Raw genomic sequence first — 19,758 nt, forward strand, 5'->3', positions numbered from 1 at the left:
AGCACACCGCTACACTCCAACACTTTCCCAACCACTGAGGTCAGTCTAACTGGCCCCTAATTTCTTTTCTTCTGCCTTTCTCCCTTCTTGAAGAGTGGAGTGATATTTGCAATCTTCCAGTCTTTGGAACCATGCCAGAATTTAGTGATTTTTAAAATATTACTAATAGCTCTACAATCTCTTCAGCAACCTCTTTCAGAACTGGGACGTAGTCCGTCTGCTCTAGGTGACTTATCCATGTTAAGACCTTTGAGTTTGCCTGGCACTTTTTCTTTTGTAATAGCAATGACACTCACTCCTGCTCCCTGACACTCATGGATCTCTGGCACACTGTTAGTGTCTTCCAAAGTGAAGACAGATGCCCAGAGTTCTGAAAGTGATTGTTGAGGCATTAGTAATGATATTTCAAGAATCAGTAGATTCTGGAATAATTCCAAAAGACAGGTGATTCCTTCTTAAATTGCAGTACAAATTCAATCATATTATGATCACTGCCTCCAAGAGGTTCCTTTATGTGATCCAAGATGGTGGCGTGACGCAGCTTACAGCAGCCACTCCGGAACTGATTATCTGTTATTTGTGAAGTGGAGTGCCATGCGCAACCATAATCAATTGAAAACAGACATGGAAGCACGGAGAAACATCGGGAAATTCCAGGAAGACCTTCTTCCTTGCTGCTGCTGCTGTGAGGTCCGGGTCTCTGCTGGGAAGAACAGGCCCCCAGTCCTCGGGGTCGCGTTGCTGATGGCTGTTGGTGGGGGCATCTTAATACGCTCGGCAGAGGATGGTGCTCGGAGAAGCTGTGCTGGAGGGGATGGTCATCGGCTCGGAGGTTCAACGGACTCCGGGCGCTTTCGGTGTGTGCTGCGTCTGCGAGGCTGGTTTCAACTGAGCTTCCAACGTGTACTGTGTCTGCGAGGCTGAGCCGGGCGGCGCCTTGGAGGTCCATAGCAGGGGTACTCTCTTCTGCCGCCGGCATGGGATGGCGAGTCTGTCAGGACCCTGGGGACTTGTGGAAACTCTGGTGATTTCTTTTGAACTTAACAGTCCTTTAACATCTTGGACTACTTTTACTGTGCCCATGGTCTGTTTTTTTTATATCAATTATGCTATTGTTTGCACTGTTGTAACTATATGTTGTAATTATGTGGTTTTGTACAGGTCTTGTAGCTTTAGTTTTTGGTCTTGTTTTTCTCTGGTGGATTAGGAGCTCCTTTCTGGGGAACGCGCTAGACCAGGGGTCGGCAACGTTTACCACTGAAAGAGCCAATATGGACCCATTTCCCACAGAAAAGAAAACACTGGGAGCCACAAAACCCGTTTGACATTTAAAATGAAATAACACTGCATACAATGGTTTTTTTTGCCTTTATGCTATGTATAAACAAACTATAATGTGTTGCATTTATGAAATTGATGAACTCCTGCAGAGAAAACAAAATTACATTTCTGCATGCAACAAAACCATTTTGAACTCCGAAAAAAAGACGTTGGGTTGAAGGTTACTCCATAGTTAGCCTACCTTGGATCGAAAAATTAAAAGAAATCGCACACTGGCGGGTGTCAGACATTGGCAGTGGTGACGTATATTAATAGCGATAAAAAACACGTTGTAGCGGTGTGCTACACGCAGCGCTAAAATAACGACACTGCAGTCAAAGATAACTTTATTCCAGCTAAACAGCCTTGCTTTAAAGCCTCCCTCAACCCACCCACCCCCCCCCCCCCCGTGGGCGCGGATGCTCCAAAAGACATGTACTCACAAACCCCCATAGGTTATCTCCCTTAGCCGGAACTGTGGCTGATTGTGAGCCGGTTCGGATGTGCCAGGAAATGGGGTCGTCACAACGTTTTATTTAGATTGTAAAAGATCACCATAATCTTCAAATTTCGAATTACATTTCAAAAACTAACAAACCACCGGGAGCCGCAGCACAGAGATGAAAGAGCCGCGGGTTGCCGACCCCTGCGCTAGACGGTAACACAATATTAATACGCAGCAGCCTCTCCGGACACTGGATTGGGGATTGCCAAACATTACGTGGATTTTCTGGTGTAGTCTGTTTTGTCATATGCTTTTGTGATATCATTCTGGAGGAATGTTGTCTCATTTCTTAACTGCATTGCATTCGTGGTTTCTAAATGACAATAAACTGAATCTGAATATGAAGCTCCCTAATAAAATCTGGATTATTACATAACATCGAATCTCAGATAGCCTTTCCCCAAGCTGACCCAAGCACAAGCTTCTCTAAAAAGCCACCTCGTAGGCATTAAACGAATTCTCTCTCTTGCCATCTGACACCAACCTGATTTTCCCAACCCTTTGCATATTGCAGTACCCCATTACAATTGTGACATTACCCTTATTACATGCCTTTTCCAGCTCCCTTTGCAATCTCAACCCCACATCTTGGCTATTTGGACCCTATATATAATTCCTGTAATATTATTTTTACCCTTACAGTTTCTTAACTCCACCCACAAAGATTCAACATTCTCTCTGACCCAATGTCACCTCTTTCTAAAGATGTAATTCCATCTCATAACAAGAGTCACACCACCAGCTATGCCTTACTGCCTGTCCTTCTGATACACAGTATATCCTTTGCTATTAAGCTCTCAACTATAACCTTCTTTCAGCCACAACTCAGTACTGCCCACAATGTGCTGTCCACTACCCCAGACCTGTTCCACTCCCCCTCCATTTCTCACTAGCTCCTCCTTAGTGAACCTAGAAATATCTCACCTAGTCCAATCCTATTCTCCTCTGCCCCTTCAAAATACCACTGACATCCCACTGCCCCGCACCGGGTCCTAGAGTGCACTGGCCTCGTCACTTTATGGTGTTCCACAACACTTTAATATCCACCCAGCCTTTCTCCACTTCCCAAATCTTACACCCGTTCTCCCTTAACCCAGTCCACTCTGTCCGGGAACATCCCGTTTGGTCTAAACACACTCTGCTAAAACATCCCAGAATCCATCTACAGCAAACCCCAAAAGTCCAATCTATTCTTTAACATGTCGAGAGAGATCCTCATCATCGCCCACCCCCACAGTCAGTTCTGGCTGTACTTTCACCTCATCCTGGACTGGGATAAAGATGACAGGGGTGACCATAAATACCAGAAACTCTGCAGATGCAACAAATCCAGAGCAACACAGATGGAATGCTGGAAGAACCCAGCAGGTCAGGAAGTAACTTCAAAGGGGAATACAAAGTTAGCTTTCATGTCAAAATCTTTCATCGGGTCTAGCACAGAGAGAAACAGTGCAGGAACTGTGGAATACCACCTGACGTGGAGTAGCATGTGCCCTGTGGCAGCATAGAGACACCAAAATGCAAATCACCCCATCACTTGCCAGTCACGGCAGCCACTTCCATTCCCTCTCCCTGCTTGCAGGGTGTGTGCCTTCTCCCTCTGTACTACAGTATTAAGACTACCCAGTACTCGAGTAAATGTGGTAAATTCCAGGAATCTGCTCAGTTGGGCTGCTGTTGTGAGTTTACAACTCAGGTAACAGGATACCCTGCAATTCCCTGAGACAGCATCAGTCCTGCCTGTCCAGCAATTACTAACCTTGTATCCATTCTCGTTTGCAAAGTTGATTATTATTTCTCTTCGTTCACGCGTAGTGTTGGTGGCATCGAAAACCTGTTAAAAAATCATTGTGTTTTCAGTATGAAAGAACGGCAGGAAGCCAGAGAAAAGCTAGTTGCCAATCAAATCACCTCCTGCTAATCCTGCTCAACAACAAACGCCCATTCACTGCTGATTTACAGTCAGCTGCATTTTCAAATATCAGGTCAAATGAGGGACGGGGGCCAATTCCAAACAAAGAGAACTGACTCAAGTATAAAACACAGATAGAAGTAACAGGCCTTTCATCCCATGTGCTGATTACACATGGTGGCATGGCATGGAGCAGGAACCAGCTTTATCTAGTTAAAAAACACAGTAATGATAGAAAAGACAGCGGAGGGATGGGGGGGGGGGCCGCATAAACAAGGCAGGAGGGGTGGGGGGGAAAGTAATGTTGAAGGAAAATATTGCGTTGCAGCAGCAAAACAGACTCTGAAACAGACACAAGTCTGTTGGTTCAGAAACAGAAGTGTTGTTAGATTTCTGGGTGCATTCTACAAGCTGCTTCTTTATGGAAAGTGCAGAGAGAGAACATAGAATGCAGTGAAAACAGTACAGCTTCTGCTGTAACAATATAGACAGGAAAACCTACATCAGACACTTTTATGGCTGGGTATAGAGGAGAAGCAGAACAAGCTTCAATGCAGGAAAATATATGGAGTAGAGCTCACACTATCTCAGTTCCCTCTGTAAAGGTTTACAATGTCAATGGAGAAGTCGTTCAGAATGCAGCTTGCCCCAAAAGTAATGAAACTACAGATGCAGGAAAGATGGAAATAAAATCAGAAAGTGCTGATTAGCTTAGAAAGTGTCAGAACGAATGAGGAATCTCACTACCCTCTACAGGAAGAGGGGAATCTCTGGAATTCTCTGTCCTGGGGATGTGTAACAAGGACATGGATATAGTCTGAAAGATCAGGGAACTGAGGGTGATGGGGAGGTGAAATCTGGGACAGATCATACTTAATAACAAGGCAGATCTAGCCTTGTGCTGAATTTCTTATCCCCCTAGCTAACTCATAGCTACATTCAGTTTGAGTCACACTATGGAGAAATGCAATTGCAAGATTATAAGTTCAGAGTTAAACTCCTGCTGCTGTCTGTAAGGGGCATGTGCGCTCTCCCTGTGACCGTGTGGGCTTCCTCCCACATTCCAAAGACATTCAGTGTCCTTCTTGGAGCCAAACAATAACTAGCTACTCCTTCACAACATCAACTCATCTCAAATCTAAATTCCAGAGACACTGAGACACAATAGATCACCCTGCCCCATTTCTTTCTTACTTACTGCAACCTGTCCTCCTTCCTCGCCCAGATATTTCTTCACATCATTCAGTGCTCTTGATGCGCACTGCCTACAGGAGGAAGGACATTGGGCAATCAGACAGCAGCTTGCACACCAGCAATGATCATTATACACCCACTGAAGGGAAGTTAAAGGTCATTTACCTCCGGAGTTTCAGCCCTTCTTCATTATCAGGGAGAAAAAACTCAAATGATTTGTAAGTCTTCAAGAGCTCCCGTCGATATTGCCCAACGTTAAATGCTGAAAAGAAATAAGTTACCAGTTTTACATTTTGTAACAGGGTAACTGTTGTGAATTTGCAAACACATCACACACATCTCAGACACAGACACAACTCATTCAGGTACATCACCGCACTGAGTTTGGATGCAAAAATTTCACAGGCCAAAAGGTGATCTGACAAAAATTTCAAAAATGTTGAGAGGCATAGACAGGATAAAGAATCAGAATCTCTCCCCAGCCAATCGCCCTCCACTCTGGGGTCAAAACAACATACACTAGGGGCATATCTTTTAAGTGAGGGGAGAAGTCTCTGTTTTACACAGATAGTAGGTGTCTGGAATGTGTCCCCTCCTAGGCAGGAGGTGGAAGCAGGTTTGCACAGTGACATCATGATCAGCAGAGACATAGTGGGCTGTGTTTTTAATATTTCAGCAACATTTGATTAATATTATAAACCTACAATATTACACATCAACTCTGTCAGGGTTTGCAAGCCATTACTTTGTACAAAGCAAATCCTAACATAATGAATGGCTGCGATGCTTCACTCCCAGATGAGCTCAATGCCTTTCTTGTTCACTTTGAAAGGGAGAATAAAACTACAGCTATGAGGGTCCCTGCAGTGATCTGTCTTGGAGGCCGACATCAGAGTGTCTTTCAAGAGGGTGAACCGTTGTAAGGAATACCTGGTAGAGCTCCGGAAACCTGCGCCAGCCAACTGGCAGAGTGTTCAGAGACATTTTCAATCTCTCAATGCTATAGTCAGAAGTTCCCACCTGCTTCAAAAAGGCAACGCTCATACCAGTGCCCAAGAAGAGCAGGGTGAACTGCCTTAACGATTATCATCCAGCACACTCACATCTGCGCTGATGAAGTGCTTTGAGAGGTTGGTCATGACTAGAACTTACTCCTGTCTCACAATAGACCTGGACCCACTGCAATTTGCCTATTGCCCCAATAGGTCTACAGTGGACGTGATCTCACTGGCTCTTCATGCGGCCTTGGATCACCTGGATAATACAAATACCCATGTCGGAGTGCTGTTTATTGACTACAGCTCTGTGTTTAACACCATCATTCCTACAGTTCTGATCGAAAAGCTCCAGCACCTGAGTCTTTGTAGCTCCCTCTGCAAATGGATCCTCAACTTCCTAACCAGAAAACCACAATCTGTGTGGATCGGAAATAACATCTCCACCTTGCTGACAATCAACACTGGTGCACCTCAGAGATGTGTGCTCAGTCCACTGCTCTACTCTCTCTACATCCATGACTGTGTGGCTAGGCACAGCTCAAATGCCATCTATAAACTTGCTGACAATACATCTATTGTTGCAGAATTTCAAATGGTGACAGTAGCAAGACATACCAGCAAGTTGAGTGGTGTTGCAACAACAACCTTGCACTCAACATCAGTAAGATCAAAGAAATGATTGTGAACTTCAGAAAGGGTAAAATGAGGGAACACAAGCCAGTCCTCACAGAGGGATCATAAATGGAAAAAGTGAACAATTTCAAACACAAAGTATACTGCAGATCCTGTAGTTAAATCAACACATATAAACAAGCTGGATGAACTCAGCAGGTCAGGCAGCATCTGTTGAAATGAGCAGTCAACGTTTCGGGTCGAGACCCTTTGTCAGGACTAAAGAAGGAGGGGGTAGGGGCCCCATAAAGAAGGTGGGGGGAGGGTGGAAAACCAATTAGAGGAAAGATCAAGGGGTGGTGGGAGGAGTAGCCTCTAGCCCCTTGGTATGAACATCGAATTCTCCAACTTCCAGTAATTCCCTCCCTCTCCCTTCCCACTTTCACTCTGTCTCCTCTTCTAGCTGATTCTGCCTTCTTCTACTACCCATAGTGCTTAGACTCCTCCTTCACCTCTCCTGCCAATCCCCTCCCTGCTTCCCTTTCTCACTGCTCACCCTCTGAGATCACCGCCTCTTTCCACTCTTTGATCATGTCCTGACCCATACACAGTGCCACAGCCACATCTCGTTTTTGGGAACGCGTCTCCGCCACCATCTCGTACCGCAAGGACTCGAGCTCTGGTTCCAGGCCCAACAAGGATCCTTGGTACCGCCGTTTTATTGACCATTGCTCCCTCCGCTGCTCGCGCCGGATTCTCCAAGCCACACTCACCGCCATGCGGAGATACCAACGGACTCTGTCTCTCTCTCTCTGCCAGCACTGCGGGTCTCGCTGTCAACTGTCTGCCCTGGACCTCTCTTACACTTCATTCTCCGCCGGATTCACGCCTCCAACCGCCGTTTCTTCTCCTTCCTCACGTCCAAGAAGGATCACAAGCTCGCCTGCCTGCAGCCCACGACGACCATCTCCAGCCTGGACCCCGACCTCTCGGACTTTGACTTCTCAGACCTTCAGCAGTCCAAAGACCCATCCGTCTCTGACTCTAACCCCGACTGGAACCACCGCCTCCTAGACATGGGCATCAGCCCCCAGTGCGCCATGGATTCACTCGCTTCTGATTCGGACCTCAGTTCTGGTGCCCTGCAGGCCACAGGCTTCGACACCCCCAGCTCTAGATCCAGCTTGAACTGAGATCCTGACCCTACCCAGACCGGGACCGTTATTACTGCTGCTGGGTCCTACCGCTTGTCTTATTCCCCTAGCCCCTATCCTCCCCACGACTCCCAACCTTCCCTCCACCCCTCATCTCCCCTCCATTCCTCTGATCCCTCATCCTCCCCTCAGCCTGCTCTCCCTGAACATCCCAACCACCCTCCCTCCTGAGACCTCCCACTCTTTACCCTCCTCTGACCCCAGCCCCAACCCTTGCCATGTCTTCACCATCCCCTCTGACCTTCCCCTCTCTGAGGCAGAGCGTTCTGTCCTTAGCAAGGACCTCACTTTTGTCCCCCTCTGTCCACACCTCAGTGAGTTCCGTGCCTGGCATGACGCTGAACTCTACTTCTGTCACCTACCTCTACGAGTGTACTACTTCAACAAGGATTCCCCTCCCTCTATTGATGACCCCTTCTCCTGTCTTCAACCCTCCCCCTCCTCCTTGACACCCCCACTGGGCCTTCTACCTGCACTCGATCTTTTCATCTCCAACTGTCGCCGAGACAACAACCGTCTCAACTTCACCACTCCTCTCTCCTGTTCCAACCTCATTCCCTCTGAATGCACTACCCTCCATTCTCTCCGCACTAATCCTAACCTCACCATCAAACCTGCAGACAAAGGTGGTGTCGTAGTGGTCTGGCGGACAGACCTCTACCTCACTGAGGCCAAACGACAGCTCTCTGACACCTCCTCTTACTTACCCCTGGAACAGGACCCCACCAAAAAACATCAAACCATTGTTTCCCATACCATCACTGCTCTTATCAACTCCTGAGACCTTCCATCCTCAGCCAAAAAACTCATAATTCCCACACCCCGCACTGCTCGCTTTTACCTCTTCCCCAAGATTCTTAAACCTGACTGTCCTGGTAGCCCTATAGTTTCGGCCTGCTCCTGCCCCACCGACTCCATTTTGTCACCCATAGTTCAGTCCCTCCCTACCTACATCCGGGATACATCCCATGTCCTCCACCTCTTCAATAACTTCCGATCACCCAGTTCCGACCGCTTCATTTTCACCATGGATGTCCAATCCTTATACACTTCAGTTCCCCATCAAGAAGGCCTCAAAGCCCTCCGCTACTTTCTGGGCCATAGACCTCACCAGTTCCCCAACACCACCACACTCCTCCGGTTGGCGGAACTGGTACTCACACTTAATAACTTCTCCTTTGGCTCTTCCCACTTTCTATGTAGCTATGGGCACTCGCATGGGCCCCAGCTATGCCTGCCTCTTCGTGGGTTATGTGGAACAGTCTATGCTCCAAATCTATATTGGTACTGCTCCCCAACTTTTCCTTCGCTACATTGACGACTACATTGGTGCTGCTTCCTGCACCCATGCTGAGCTCGTCAATTCATCGACTTTGCCTCTAACTTTCACCCAGCCATCAAATTCACTTGGTTTATCTCGGACACTTCTCTCCCCTTTCTCGATCTCTCGGTCTTCATCTCTGGAGATAGACTGTCCACTGAAATCTTCTATAAACCCACTGACTCTCATAACTACCTTGATTATACCTCTTCACACCCTGCCAAATGTAAAAATGCTATTCCCTATTCCCAGTTCCTCCATCTCCACCGGATCTGTTCCCAGGATGAGGCTTTCCATTCCTGGACATCCCAAATGAGAGAAATGATTAAATTAAAGACGGTTCTTAAGGAGTCCATTTAGAATGTGCTGACACAGAAAGAACGTGCAAAGCAACTTGCAGGGCAACGTATAAACCAATTTGCAAAATCAGGATGAAACAATAGCTTGCTGATTAAAGAAGCGATACGGGTAACGGGAAGACATGCTTAACGGTTGAACAATAACGGTGTTAATGCGCTGAGGCTGATAAGTGGGCCAAAGGGGTAATCACATTTGTAATTTTGTAATGAGATTAAGGAAGAATGTCTGCACCTCACATGGGTGCAACTCACAAAGTCGTAAACAAATAGGGTATAAAAAACTGTGCAAAGTGTAATTCGGCACTCAATCTAGCAGGAGCTGGTTGGGTCCGACTCTGCAGACTTGAAAAATAAAGTTTACCGTTCTGCAAATTGCTGAGACTCAGTGTGTTTCTGACAACGTGGGGGCTCGTCCGGGATCCACACTCCGGCCGCGGTGGACACGAGGAAGGACATCGGAGACGGTGCACCCCGCCGAGTTTGGGGGTCCCTGACTCCTTGCTCGTCGCTCCAACGCGGCTTGAGCGAGTGATATCCGGACAGCGCAGAGCGGTAAACGGGGAGAAGGGGACAGTACCTGGTACTGGAAGTCCCCAGGACGCACCGCGTAAGTGCCTACTATTATAGTAGAAGGGTGCGGGAATAAGTAAGGACGGAGAAGACCGGGATAGCTACCCGGGGGTCCTCCTGATAAAAGTCCTTGGGACGCACCGGGTAAAGTGCCTACTGTTGCAGTAGAAGGGTGCGGGATTAAGTAAGAGCGGAATAAGATGGGAGGGGGTGGCTCTAAAAAGAAAGAGGAAACGGAAAGACCGGGACCATACCCGGGGGTTCCTCCTGATAGCCCCCTCGGTAGAATGTTTGAGAATTGGGGATGTGGAAGACTAAAAGGGAAACAAAAGAAAAAAATGATACAGTACTGTTTAATTTGGTCGAAACAGCCGATAGAAAAACCTGCGGTCTGGTGGCCGCGGCTTGGGTCTGAGGAGGATTGGGTACGACAAGCCTTAAACATTTACGTTAATTCAAAACCAAATGTAAAACCGGAAGTAATTGCTTATGCTTTTTGTTGGGCTCCCTGGCCAGGAGTAACAACAAAGAGTTTTAAATTGGGCATTAAAAGGGAGCGGAAGTGGGACCCACTCGATCATTTACCCCCTCCCTATGTCCAGCCTTCTGCGCCCCTTGCGGGAGCAGAGGGAGGATGTGAAGAAAGTGAAAAAACAGAAGAAATAGACCCGGAGAGGGAAGAGAGGGATGTTAGGGAAAAAGCAAAGGCAAGGATCGAAACAAGGAGTGTGACAGGAGCAGATAAGAAAAAGAAAGACGAATTAAAAAAGGAAGAGGTACAGCTGTGTCCCCTTCGAGAGGTTCCAATGGGAGGAGAACGGGGAGGAACAGGATTTGTAAACGTCCCTCTGACAAGTACCGAAGTACGAGGATTTAAGAAAGATATGAAAACTTTATTAGAAGATCCAATGGGACTGGCAGAACAGTTGGATCAATTCTTAGGACCTAATGTTTACACTTGGGAAGAAATGCATGCGATTATGGGATGGGAACGCTATTTTCTGCACAAGAGAGGCAAATGATACGACAAGCTGCAATATCAATTTGGGGAAGGGAACAGCCGAATGAGTTACCGGGGGACCGGAAATTTCCAGTAAACGACCCACAGTGGGACAAACAAGCAGAAGAGAGAAGACGGCAATATCCCATTGCCATGGAAGGGAGGAGGGGATTACAACCTGTAATTGAGACATTAGTATCAGATGGAAGAATGTATGTCACCCTTTAATACCCCCATCCTACCGGTCCGAAAGCCCGACGGCACGTATCGAATGGTTCAAGATCTGAGAGGCTTAAATGCGGTAGTCCAAACACGATACCCGGTAGTGCCTAACCCCTATACATTAATGAGCAAAATACCTCCTGAACATGAATGGTTCAGTGTGATAGATCTAAAAGATGCCTTTTGGAGTTGCCCGTTGGAGGAAGGTAGCCGAGATATGTTCGCATTTGAATGGGAAAATCCCTTCACTGGGCGGAAGAAGCAACTCCGGTGGACCGTCTTGCCCCAAGGGTTCACGGAGTCCCCAAACCTATTCGAACAGGTACTGGAGCAAGTATTGGCTGGATTCCATTGTACCGAAAAGAACCAACTATTACAGTATGTCGATGACCTACTACTATCGGGACCAGCAGAGGAGGTAGTGCGAGACGATACTATAAGACTCCTGAATTACCTAGGAGAAAAAGGATTGCGGGTGTCCAAGAAGAAACTGCAATTTGTCGAGAAGGAAATAACATATCTCGGACACAGAGTCAGTAAAGGGCACCGCCAAATAACCCCAGAAAGAATAGCGGGAATAACTAAAATACCGCTTCCCAGGACAAAGAAGGAAATAAGACAATTTCTGGGCTTAGTGGGCTATTGCCAGATTTGGATAGAGAATTATACCTCCCTGGTGAAGTTTATGTACGACAAATTGGCAAAGGAAGACCGGGGAATAATCAGCTGGACCGAAGAAGAAGAACAGAAGTTCAGGAAAATAAAAGGGCAACTAATTCGGGCCCCGGTATTAACACTGCCAGCACTGGAAAAACCCTTTCAGCTGTATGCAACAAACAATGAAGGAACTGCGTTAGGAGTACTAACCCAAGAAAAAGGAGGAAAGCGGCAACCTGTGGCCTTTTTATCAAAAATGTTAGACCCGGTATCCCGGGGATGGCCGACGTGCACACAAGCCGTAGCGCCAGCAGCCGTACTAGTAGAAGAAGCACGGAAATTAACCTTTGGGGGAAGAATGACGGTGTATACCCCGCACTCCGTTAGCACTCTCTTAGCCCAAAAAGCTCAGCGGTGGTTGACGGACTCTCGCATACTGAAATACGAAACCATTCTGATGGTCGGGGATGATGTAAGCTTTGAAAGGAACAATAGTTGTAACCTGGCACAGTTCTTATACGGGGAATCAACAGGGGAGGAAACCGAGCATAACTGCGTGGAGCTAACAGACCTTCAGACAAAAAGTAGGGAAGATCTACAAGAAGTTCCCCTAATTGAAGGCGAGGAACTATATATCGACGGCTCCTCCAGATGCATCAATGGGGTACGACACAGTGGATATGCTATTATAAACGGGAGGACTAGGGAGACGGTGGAGTCCGGCCGGCTCCCGGGTAATTGGTCAGCCCAGTCTTGTGAACTATATGCCTTGCAGAGGGGACTGCAACTGTTAAGAAACAAAATAGGCACTATATACACCGATTCTAAGTATGCCTATGGAGTGGTACACACCTTCGGAAAGATTTGGAAAGAACGGGGGTTGATAACAGCCAGGGGAAGGGAATTAGCTCACGAACAAATGATAAGCATGACTCTGGAAGCTCTAACACTACCTCAAGAAATTGCAGTGGTTCACGTTCCAGGACATCAACGAGGAACAGCCCTGGAAGCAATAGGAAACCGGCTCGCAGATGAAGAAGCCAAACGGGCAGCAATGGAAAAAACGGTCCGACTTCTAACCCTGATACCAATAAGGGAAGGGCTTAACAAACTACCAGTCTTCACCCAAGTAGAAATAGACGCTATGAGCCAGCTGGGAGCCCGACAAACATCAGAAGGCGAGTGGAAGACCCCCGACGGACGGCAAGTACTGAATAAGGAAGTAACTCGTCATATACTGCAACAACTACACCAACAAAGCCATTGGGGAGTGCAAGCTATGTGCGACACTATCCTAAGGGACTATGTTTGTAAAGGGATATTCACACTAGCTCAACAGGAGGTGTGGGGCTGTTACACCTGCCAAAAGGTAAACAAGAAAATGATGCGTGCCACCCATAAGGGGGGACAAACACTAGCCGTCCGACCGCTCCATCGGATCCAAATAGACTTTACGGAACTACCACAAGTTCAGAGATGGAAGTATCTGTTAGTAATTGTGGATCACTTCACTCGGTGGGTGGAAGCATTCCCAACCACTAAAGCGGACGCCCCTACAGTGGCACGGATCCTATTAGAAAATATAGTCCCGAGATATGGAATAATGGGGTCTATTGATTCAGATAGGGGAACACACTTTGCCTCAAAAACACACCAGCTAATCTGTGACGCCTTAGGAATCCAGTGGAAGCTGCACACCCCCTGGCACCCTCAGAGCTCAGGAAGAGTTGAGAGGATGAACAGTACTTTGAAGACGCAATTGACAAAACTAATGATGGAAACCAAGCTACCCTGGACCAAGTGTCTACCCCTGGCCCTACTAAGAATCCGCACGGCTCCTCGAAAAGATATAGGAGTATCCCCTTATGAAATGTTGTTTGGCCTTCCATATTGGAACAAGGTGGAGGGCTATCCTTCCCTGCAAGGGGGAGATGTCTTTGTAAGGGACTATTTACAGGCACTGTCTCGTTCTTTTGCAGAATTGCGCAGGAAGGGGTTACTCGCACAAACCCCACCTCTGGACTTCGCACTCCACCGAACTCAGCCCGGTGACTGGGTCCTGATTAAGACTTGGAAGCCAGAGAAGTTACAGCCGCAGTGGGAAGGCCCATTCCAGGTGCTACTGACCACCGAAGCCGCAGTAAGGACAAAAGAAAAAGGGTGGACCCACGCCGCGAGAATCAAGGGACCCGTAAAGCCCGAAGAAGGTGCAGAATGGACTTGCGTCCAGGGAGAAGACCCGATGGTGCTAAAGCTCAAAAGACGGACAGAATGAACTTTGGGACTGTAATGTATATACTGCTATTGTTGAGAAGCGCTGAAGGGGGATGTGATAAGTGCAGGACGACGGTAAGGGTGGGCATGACGGTTTTTCCAGGGTCCTTTGTATCACACTCGCATGTAAACGAGAAATGTTATGACTACAACAAAAAGGAGGCTGGTGGCGAACCGCTTTAGGGGTTATAGGAGGGGGATTGATGGTCCTCCTTCTGCTACCATGTCTAATCCCCTGCTTGCGGGAGCTAGTAGCTCGGGTGGCAAGACAAGTCATGCAACCAGGGGCCCCAGCTGATCCTGTTCAGGTACTCCTACAAAGGGAAATAGAGCTAGAGGAAGAAGCCTATGTAAACCCGTGGCAAAAGCCCAACTGATAGCACATTCTAAAAAGAAAAAAGGTGGATTGAGAGAAATGATTAAATTAAAGACGGTTCTTAAGGAGTCCATTTAGAATGTGCTGACACAGAAAGAACGTGCAAAGCAACTTGCAGGGCAACGTATAAATCAATTTGCAAAATCAGGATGAAACAATAGCTTGCTGATTAAAGAAGTGATACGGGTAACGGGAAGACATGCTTAACGGTTGAACAATAACGGTGTTAATGCGCTGAGGCTGATAAGTGGGCCAAAGGGTTATCACATTTGTAATTTTGTAATGAGATTAAGGAAGAATGTCTGCACCTCACATGGGTGCAACTCACAAAGTCGTAAACAAGTAGGGTATAAAAAACTGTGCAAAGTGTAATTCGGCACTCAATCTAGCAGGAGCTGGTTGGGTCCGACTCTGCAGACTCGAAAAATAAAGTTTACCGTTCTGCAAATTGCTGAGACTCAGTGTGTTTCTGACACCAAATGTCTTCTTTCTTTAAGAAAAGTGGTTTCCCTTCTGCCGTCATCAACGATGCCCTCACCTGCATCTCCTCCACTTCCCGCACTTCGGCCCTCACCCCATCCTCCCGTCACCACAACAGGGACCATGTTCCCCTTGTCCTCACCTACCACCCTACCAGCCTCCGGAGCCAGCATATTATCCTCCGCAACTTCCGCCACCTTCAACAGGACCCCACCACTAAGCACAACTTTCCCTCTCTACCCCTCTCTGCTTTTCGCAGGATCGTTCTCTCCGTGACTGCCTGGTCCACAAATCCCTCCCCACAGATCTCCCACCTGGTACTTATCCCTGCAAGTGTAAGTGCTACACCTGTCCCTACACCTCCTCTCTTACCACCAATCAGGGCCCCAAACAGTCCTTCCAGGTGAGGCAACACTTCACGTGAGTCTGTTGGGGTGATCTATTGCATCCGGTGATCCCGGTGCAGCCTCCTCTACATCGGCGAGACCCGACACAGATTGGGGGACCACTTCGTCGAGCACCTCCACTCCGTCCGCCACAACAGACAGGATCTCCCGGTTGCCACCCACTTCAACTCTGCTTCACATCCCCATTCAGATATGTCCATACATGGCCTCCTCTACTGCCATGATGAGGCCAAACTCAGGTTGGAGGATCAACACCTCATATACTGTCTGGGTAGTCTCCAGCCCCTTGGTATGAACATCAAATTCTCCAACTTCTAGTAATTCCCTCCCTCTCCCTTCCCTCATCACACTTTCACTCTGCCTCTTCTTCCAGCTGCCTCTCACCTCTCTCATGATTCTGCCTTCTTCTACTACCCATAGTGCTTTCCCCTTATATTCCTCCTTCACCTCTCCTGCTTATCCCCTCCCTGCTTCCCCTCCCCCACCCCTTGATGTTTCTTCTGATTGGTTTTCCACCTGGCACCTTCCACCCTCCCCCCACCTTCTTTATAGGGCCCCTGCCCCCTCCTTCTTCAGTTCTGACGAAGGGTCTCGGCCCGAAACGTTGACTGCTCGTTTCAATGGATGCTGCCCGACCTGCTGAGTTCATCCAGATTGTTTGTGTGAGCAATTTCAAGTTCCTGAGAGTCAATGTCTCTGAGAATCTAGCCTGGATCTAACATATCAATGCAGCTACAAAGAAGACATGACAGTGGCTGTATTTCATCAGGAATCTGATGACACTCTCAAATTTCTACAGATGTACGATGGAGAGCATTCTAACTGGCTTCATCGGTCTGGTATGGGTGGGGGCAGGGGGGCTTCTGCACAGGATAGAAGTAAGCTGCAGAGAGCTGTAAACTTTGTCAGCTCCATCATGGGCACTAGCCTCCATAGTATCCAGGATAATTTCAAGGAGCGATGTCTCAATAAGGCGGCGTCCATCATTAAGGACCCCTTCGCCCAAATCCTGCTTTGTTTTCATTACTACCATCAGGAAGGAGGTATGGAAGCCAGAAAGCACATACTCAACAGGAACAGTTTCTTGCCCTCTGCCATCCAATTTCTGAATGGGCATCAAAACCATGAACATTATCTCACTACTTCTTTTATTTCCCTTTTTGCACTATTTAACATATACAGTAGGCAGCTGTCGATCCCAGGGAATCATGTGTTTGTGCCTCTGGTGGACCGTGTCCTCTCCAGGGCACAAGCCTGGGAGGGAAGATTTGAAGAACCGGCTGTTGTCCACGCAGCAGGTTCCCCCTCGCCACGTCACTGATGTAGTCCAAGGGAAGGGCAAGCGCCGGTACAGTTTGTCACCAGTGTCATCGCAGAGGCTGCCAGACTGAAGTTGTAAACAACATCAAACTGCCTTAGGGACCCCGGCTCCAGATTTCTTTCTCGGGGTTTACTCCTGAAGCCTTTCCCATGAGTGGGTATGGCCGCAAGGCAGCGGAGGTTTAAAAATCAGAATTTTTTTTCTCCTAGGTGGGCTGCTGTCCAAGGCTGGCGAGTCCCACCTATACCTATTGTAATTAAGTTTTTTTCTCTTTCATTATGTATCGCAATGTACTGCTGCTGCAAAGACAACTAATTTCACAACATATGCCAGTATTATTAAATCTGTTTCTGATTATTGTCCAATTAGGTCTTCTTTATTGTTTACATGATTCATTACAGATTATATGCAAGTACATGACCACTTGTGTATTATTGGAGTATAAAAGTTGCATTGTTTGCTGTGTAACCGAAACTTTGTACTCAGCTGAGAACTTGCTATTTGCTATGCATGCATCCAATTTAGTAGGAGAATGAAATCTTAAGAATGTAGAAGAAAATGGTGTGTTAATGAGAGGCTAGCTAAGAGATGTAGATTATGTAGTCAGCTTTGAGTTTGCTATTTGCTATGCATGTATCCAATTTAGTAGGGGAATGAAATCTTAAGAATGTAGAAGATAATGGTGTGTTAATGAGAGGTAGCTAAGAGATGTAGATTAGAACATGATTAAGTCAATGGGTAGAAACAATAGTGGCGGATGTACTTGTGATACGCAACTGTAGACCACTGTAGACCGATTGGATATGCTAATACAACTAAACCAGGAGATTGCTATAAAAAATGCTATGTCCAAGGATCGGTGGGCAATCAGCGACTGTCTCAGCTTTGATTTGCAAATTAAAGTTCAACCATTCTTGAAGAATCTTCTGCGTCTCCTGGTCATTTGTGGAGCACGAGAAACCACGACAGTATTTAATCTTTCAGATATTTCTGAGTAATATTGTAAGTATATTGTTTGATTAAGCACTGTTTGTTTACACAATTATGGGTTATATGTAACAGTACATGAATGTCATACATCATCACACCATCAGTACATGCCTCACCAAAAGTAAAATAAAGAATAAACATTGTTAACCCCAGACTCCCATATTTTTCTTTCATTTCGTTTTAGAGTTTGAAAACATAACAGACTGAAAGGCCGGCCACTGAGCTGTACTGGTCTTTGTTCTTAAAGCATTACAAAGCGTGCAGTTCTCAAAACTAAGAGTTGCATGAACATTTATTTTCAGACCAGTCTATCACTGAAGGTCTTGTATCTAGAATCCATATCTCAAATCACATACGCTTTCAATGAACTGAGTTATTAGACACAATCTTCGATAAATCAACAATCTAAACTGTAGATAGCTTAGATTGTCACTTAAACCATGCCAATAATTATCACTCAACTGCTGTTTGGCTGACTGGCCTGTAATCACACAATTGTTCCTTTTATCCTTTTTTAAAAATAGTATACCATGTTAACTGTCTTCAAGTACTTTGGCACCACGGGACTGGAAAAGGGAGCATATAATGATTCTTTCAGATTTTCTAAAGTCATCAATATTCCACTCTATTTAAATCATAGCCAAAAATCTCAATCTTCTTTCTTAATGGCAACATTCAGGTTACCTGTAAGTACCCAGCAGTATTAGCTTGTATCTCTAACTTCCACCTTGTCCTTCAATTCACTTGTTCCATTTCTGAAGCCTCTCCCCCCCACCACCCCCGAATTCTCTGTCTCCATCTCCGGAGATGAAGTGTCCACCAACATCTTTAATAAACCCACCTAACCCCACGACGCAGCCTCCTCTACCCAGTACACACTGGGGGATCACTTCATGGAACATCTCTACTTCATCACCAAAAGCAGAACTTCCTAGTGGCCAAATATTTTAATTACAATTCCCATTCTAGCCTGTTGGTCCATGGCCTGTTCTTGAGGCCACTCTCAGGTTGGAGGAGCAACACTTTACATTCTATTTGTGTAGCCTCCAGCCTGATGGCATGAATATTGATTTCTCCTTCTGGTAGGAAAAAAATCCCTCTCTCCCTCTATTCCCCATTCTAGCACCTCACCTCTTTTCACCTGCTTATCATCTCCCCCAGATCTCCTCCTCCTTCCTTTTCTCCGTTGTCCACTCTCTTCTCCAGACCTTGACCTTTCCCACTCACCTGGCTTCACCTACCACCTTCCTGCTAGCCTCCTTTTTCTAATCTCGGCCCAAAACGTCAATTGCTCATTCATTTCAATAGATGCCGCCTGAACTGAGTTGCTCCAGCATTTTGTATGTGTTGTTTTAGTATCCAGCAGGCCTTCCTTCCTCAGTTGATGGTCTGCTTGAAATATATTCATTAAACAAGCTTTTCCTTCCATTTCCTTTTTAATGCTCCCTTTGTTTTTCCCCAATTCTCTTCATTAACTTCACCCCATTCTTATACACCACAATCATCAACTTAGTTTGTAAAATATGTTAGTGCCTCTCCGCCTTTGTCTCAGCCAGCCCAGCAGCCTTGTTGAGAAACATACCTTTAGTTGGCACTCCAATCCAGTTGAAGTAGCGGGTGAGTTTCTTTGAGATGTAGGTCTTGCCCCTGGCAGGGAGACCCACCATTACAATGAGAGAAGGGGAGTTTGTCATGTGTGGGATCCATACTGAAATTAAAACAGAAAAATAATCATTAACCAAAGCAAAGCAGAGAATAGCAACTTTAAACCTGCATTTTAACAGTAATGTTGCTGGAAAGGTAAACATGAGCTTGGCCAATGTGTTGAGCCTCAGTACTGCACCATCCCTCCACCGGCAGCTAGCAAAGACCAGTCTTTTTGGAAAAGCACCAAATGATATGGACTCCAATACCTCCTGATTCCTGTACAAGATACAAACTAATCCCATCACTGGCCAACCTGCTTCATTACAACACTATCGTCTAGCCAAACTATTTTCCCCTCATTGTTCAACAATGCATTTCA

General features: G+C 46.6%; 1 protein-coding gene across 4 annotated transcripts in view; it reads right to left on the reverse strand.

The window, feature by feature from the left end:
• LOC132377645 (6-phosphofructo-2-kinase/fructose-2,6-bisphosphatase 4-like) overlaps positions 1-19,758 on the reverse strand; it is a 178,660-nt gene that overhangs the window by 55,683 nt on the left and 103,219 nt on the right. For all 4 annotated transcript variants that reach the window (XM_059943833.1, XM_059943834.1, XM_059943836.1 and 1 more), the window contains 4 exons: positions 19,315-19,440; positions 5,097-5,193; positions 4,936-5,002; positions 3,585-3,659 (listed from right to left, as the gene is read on the reverse strand). In XM_059943833.1, the coding sequence (XP_059799816.1) occupies positions 3,585-3,659; positions 4,936-5,002; positions 5,097-5,193; positions 19,315-19,440 (365 nt within the window). The remainder of the gene's footprint in view (positions 1-3,584; positions 3,660-4,935; positions 5,003-5,096; positions 5,194-19,314; positions 19,441-19,758) is intronic.

The sequence above is a fragment of the Hypanus sabinus genome, chromosome 19, assembly GCF_030144855.1.
Source record: "Hypanus sabinus isolate sHypSab1 chromosome 19, sHypSab1.hap1, whole genome shotgun sequence".
NCBI lineage: Eukaryota > Metazoa > Chordata > Chondrichthyes > Myliobatiformes > Dasyatidae > Hypanus > Hypanus sabinus.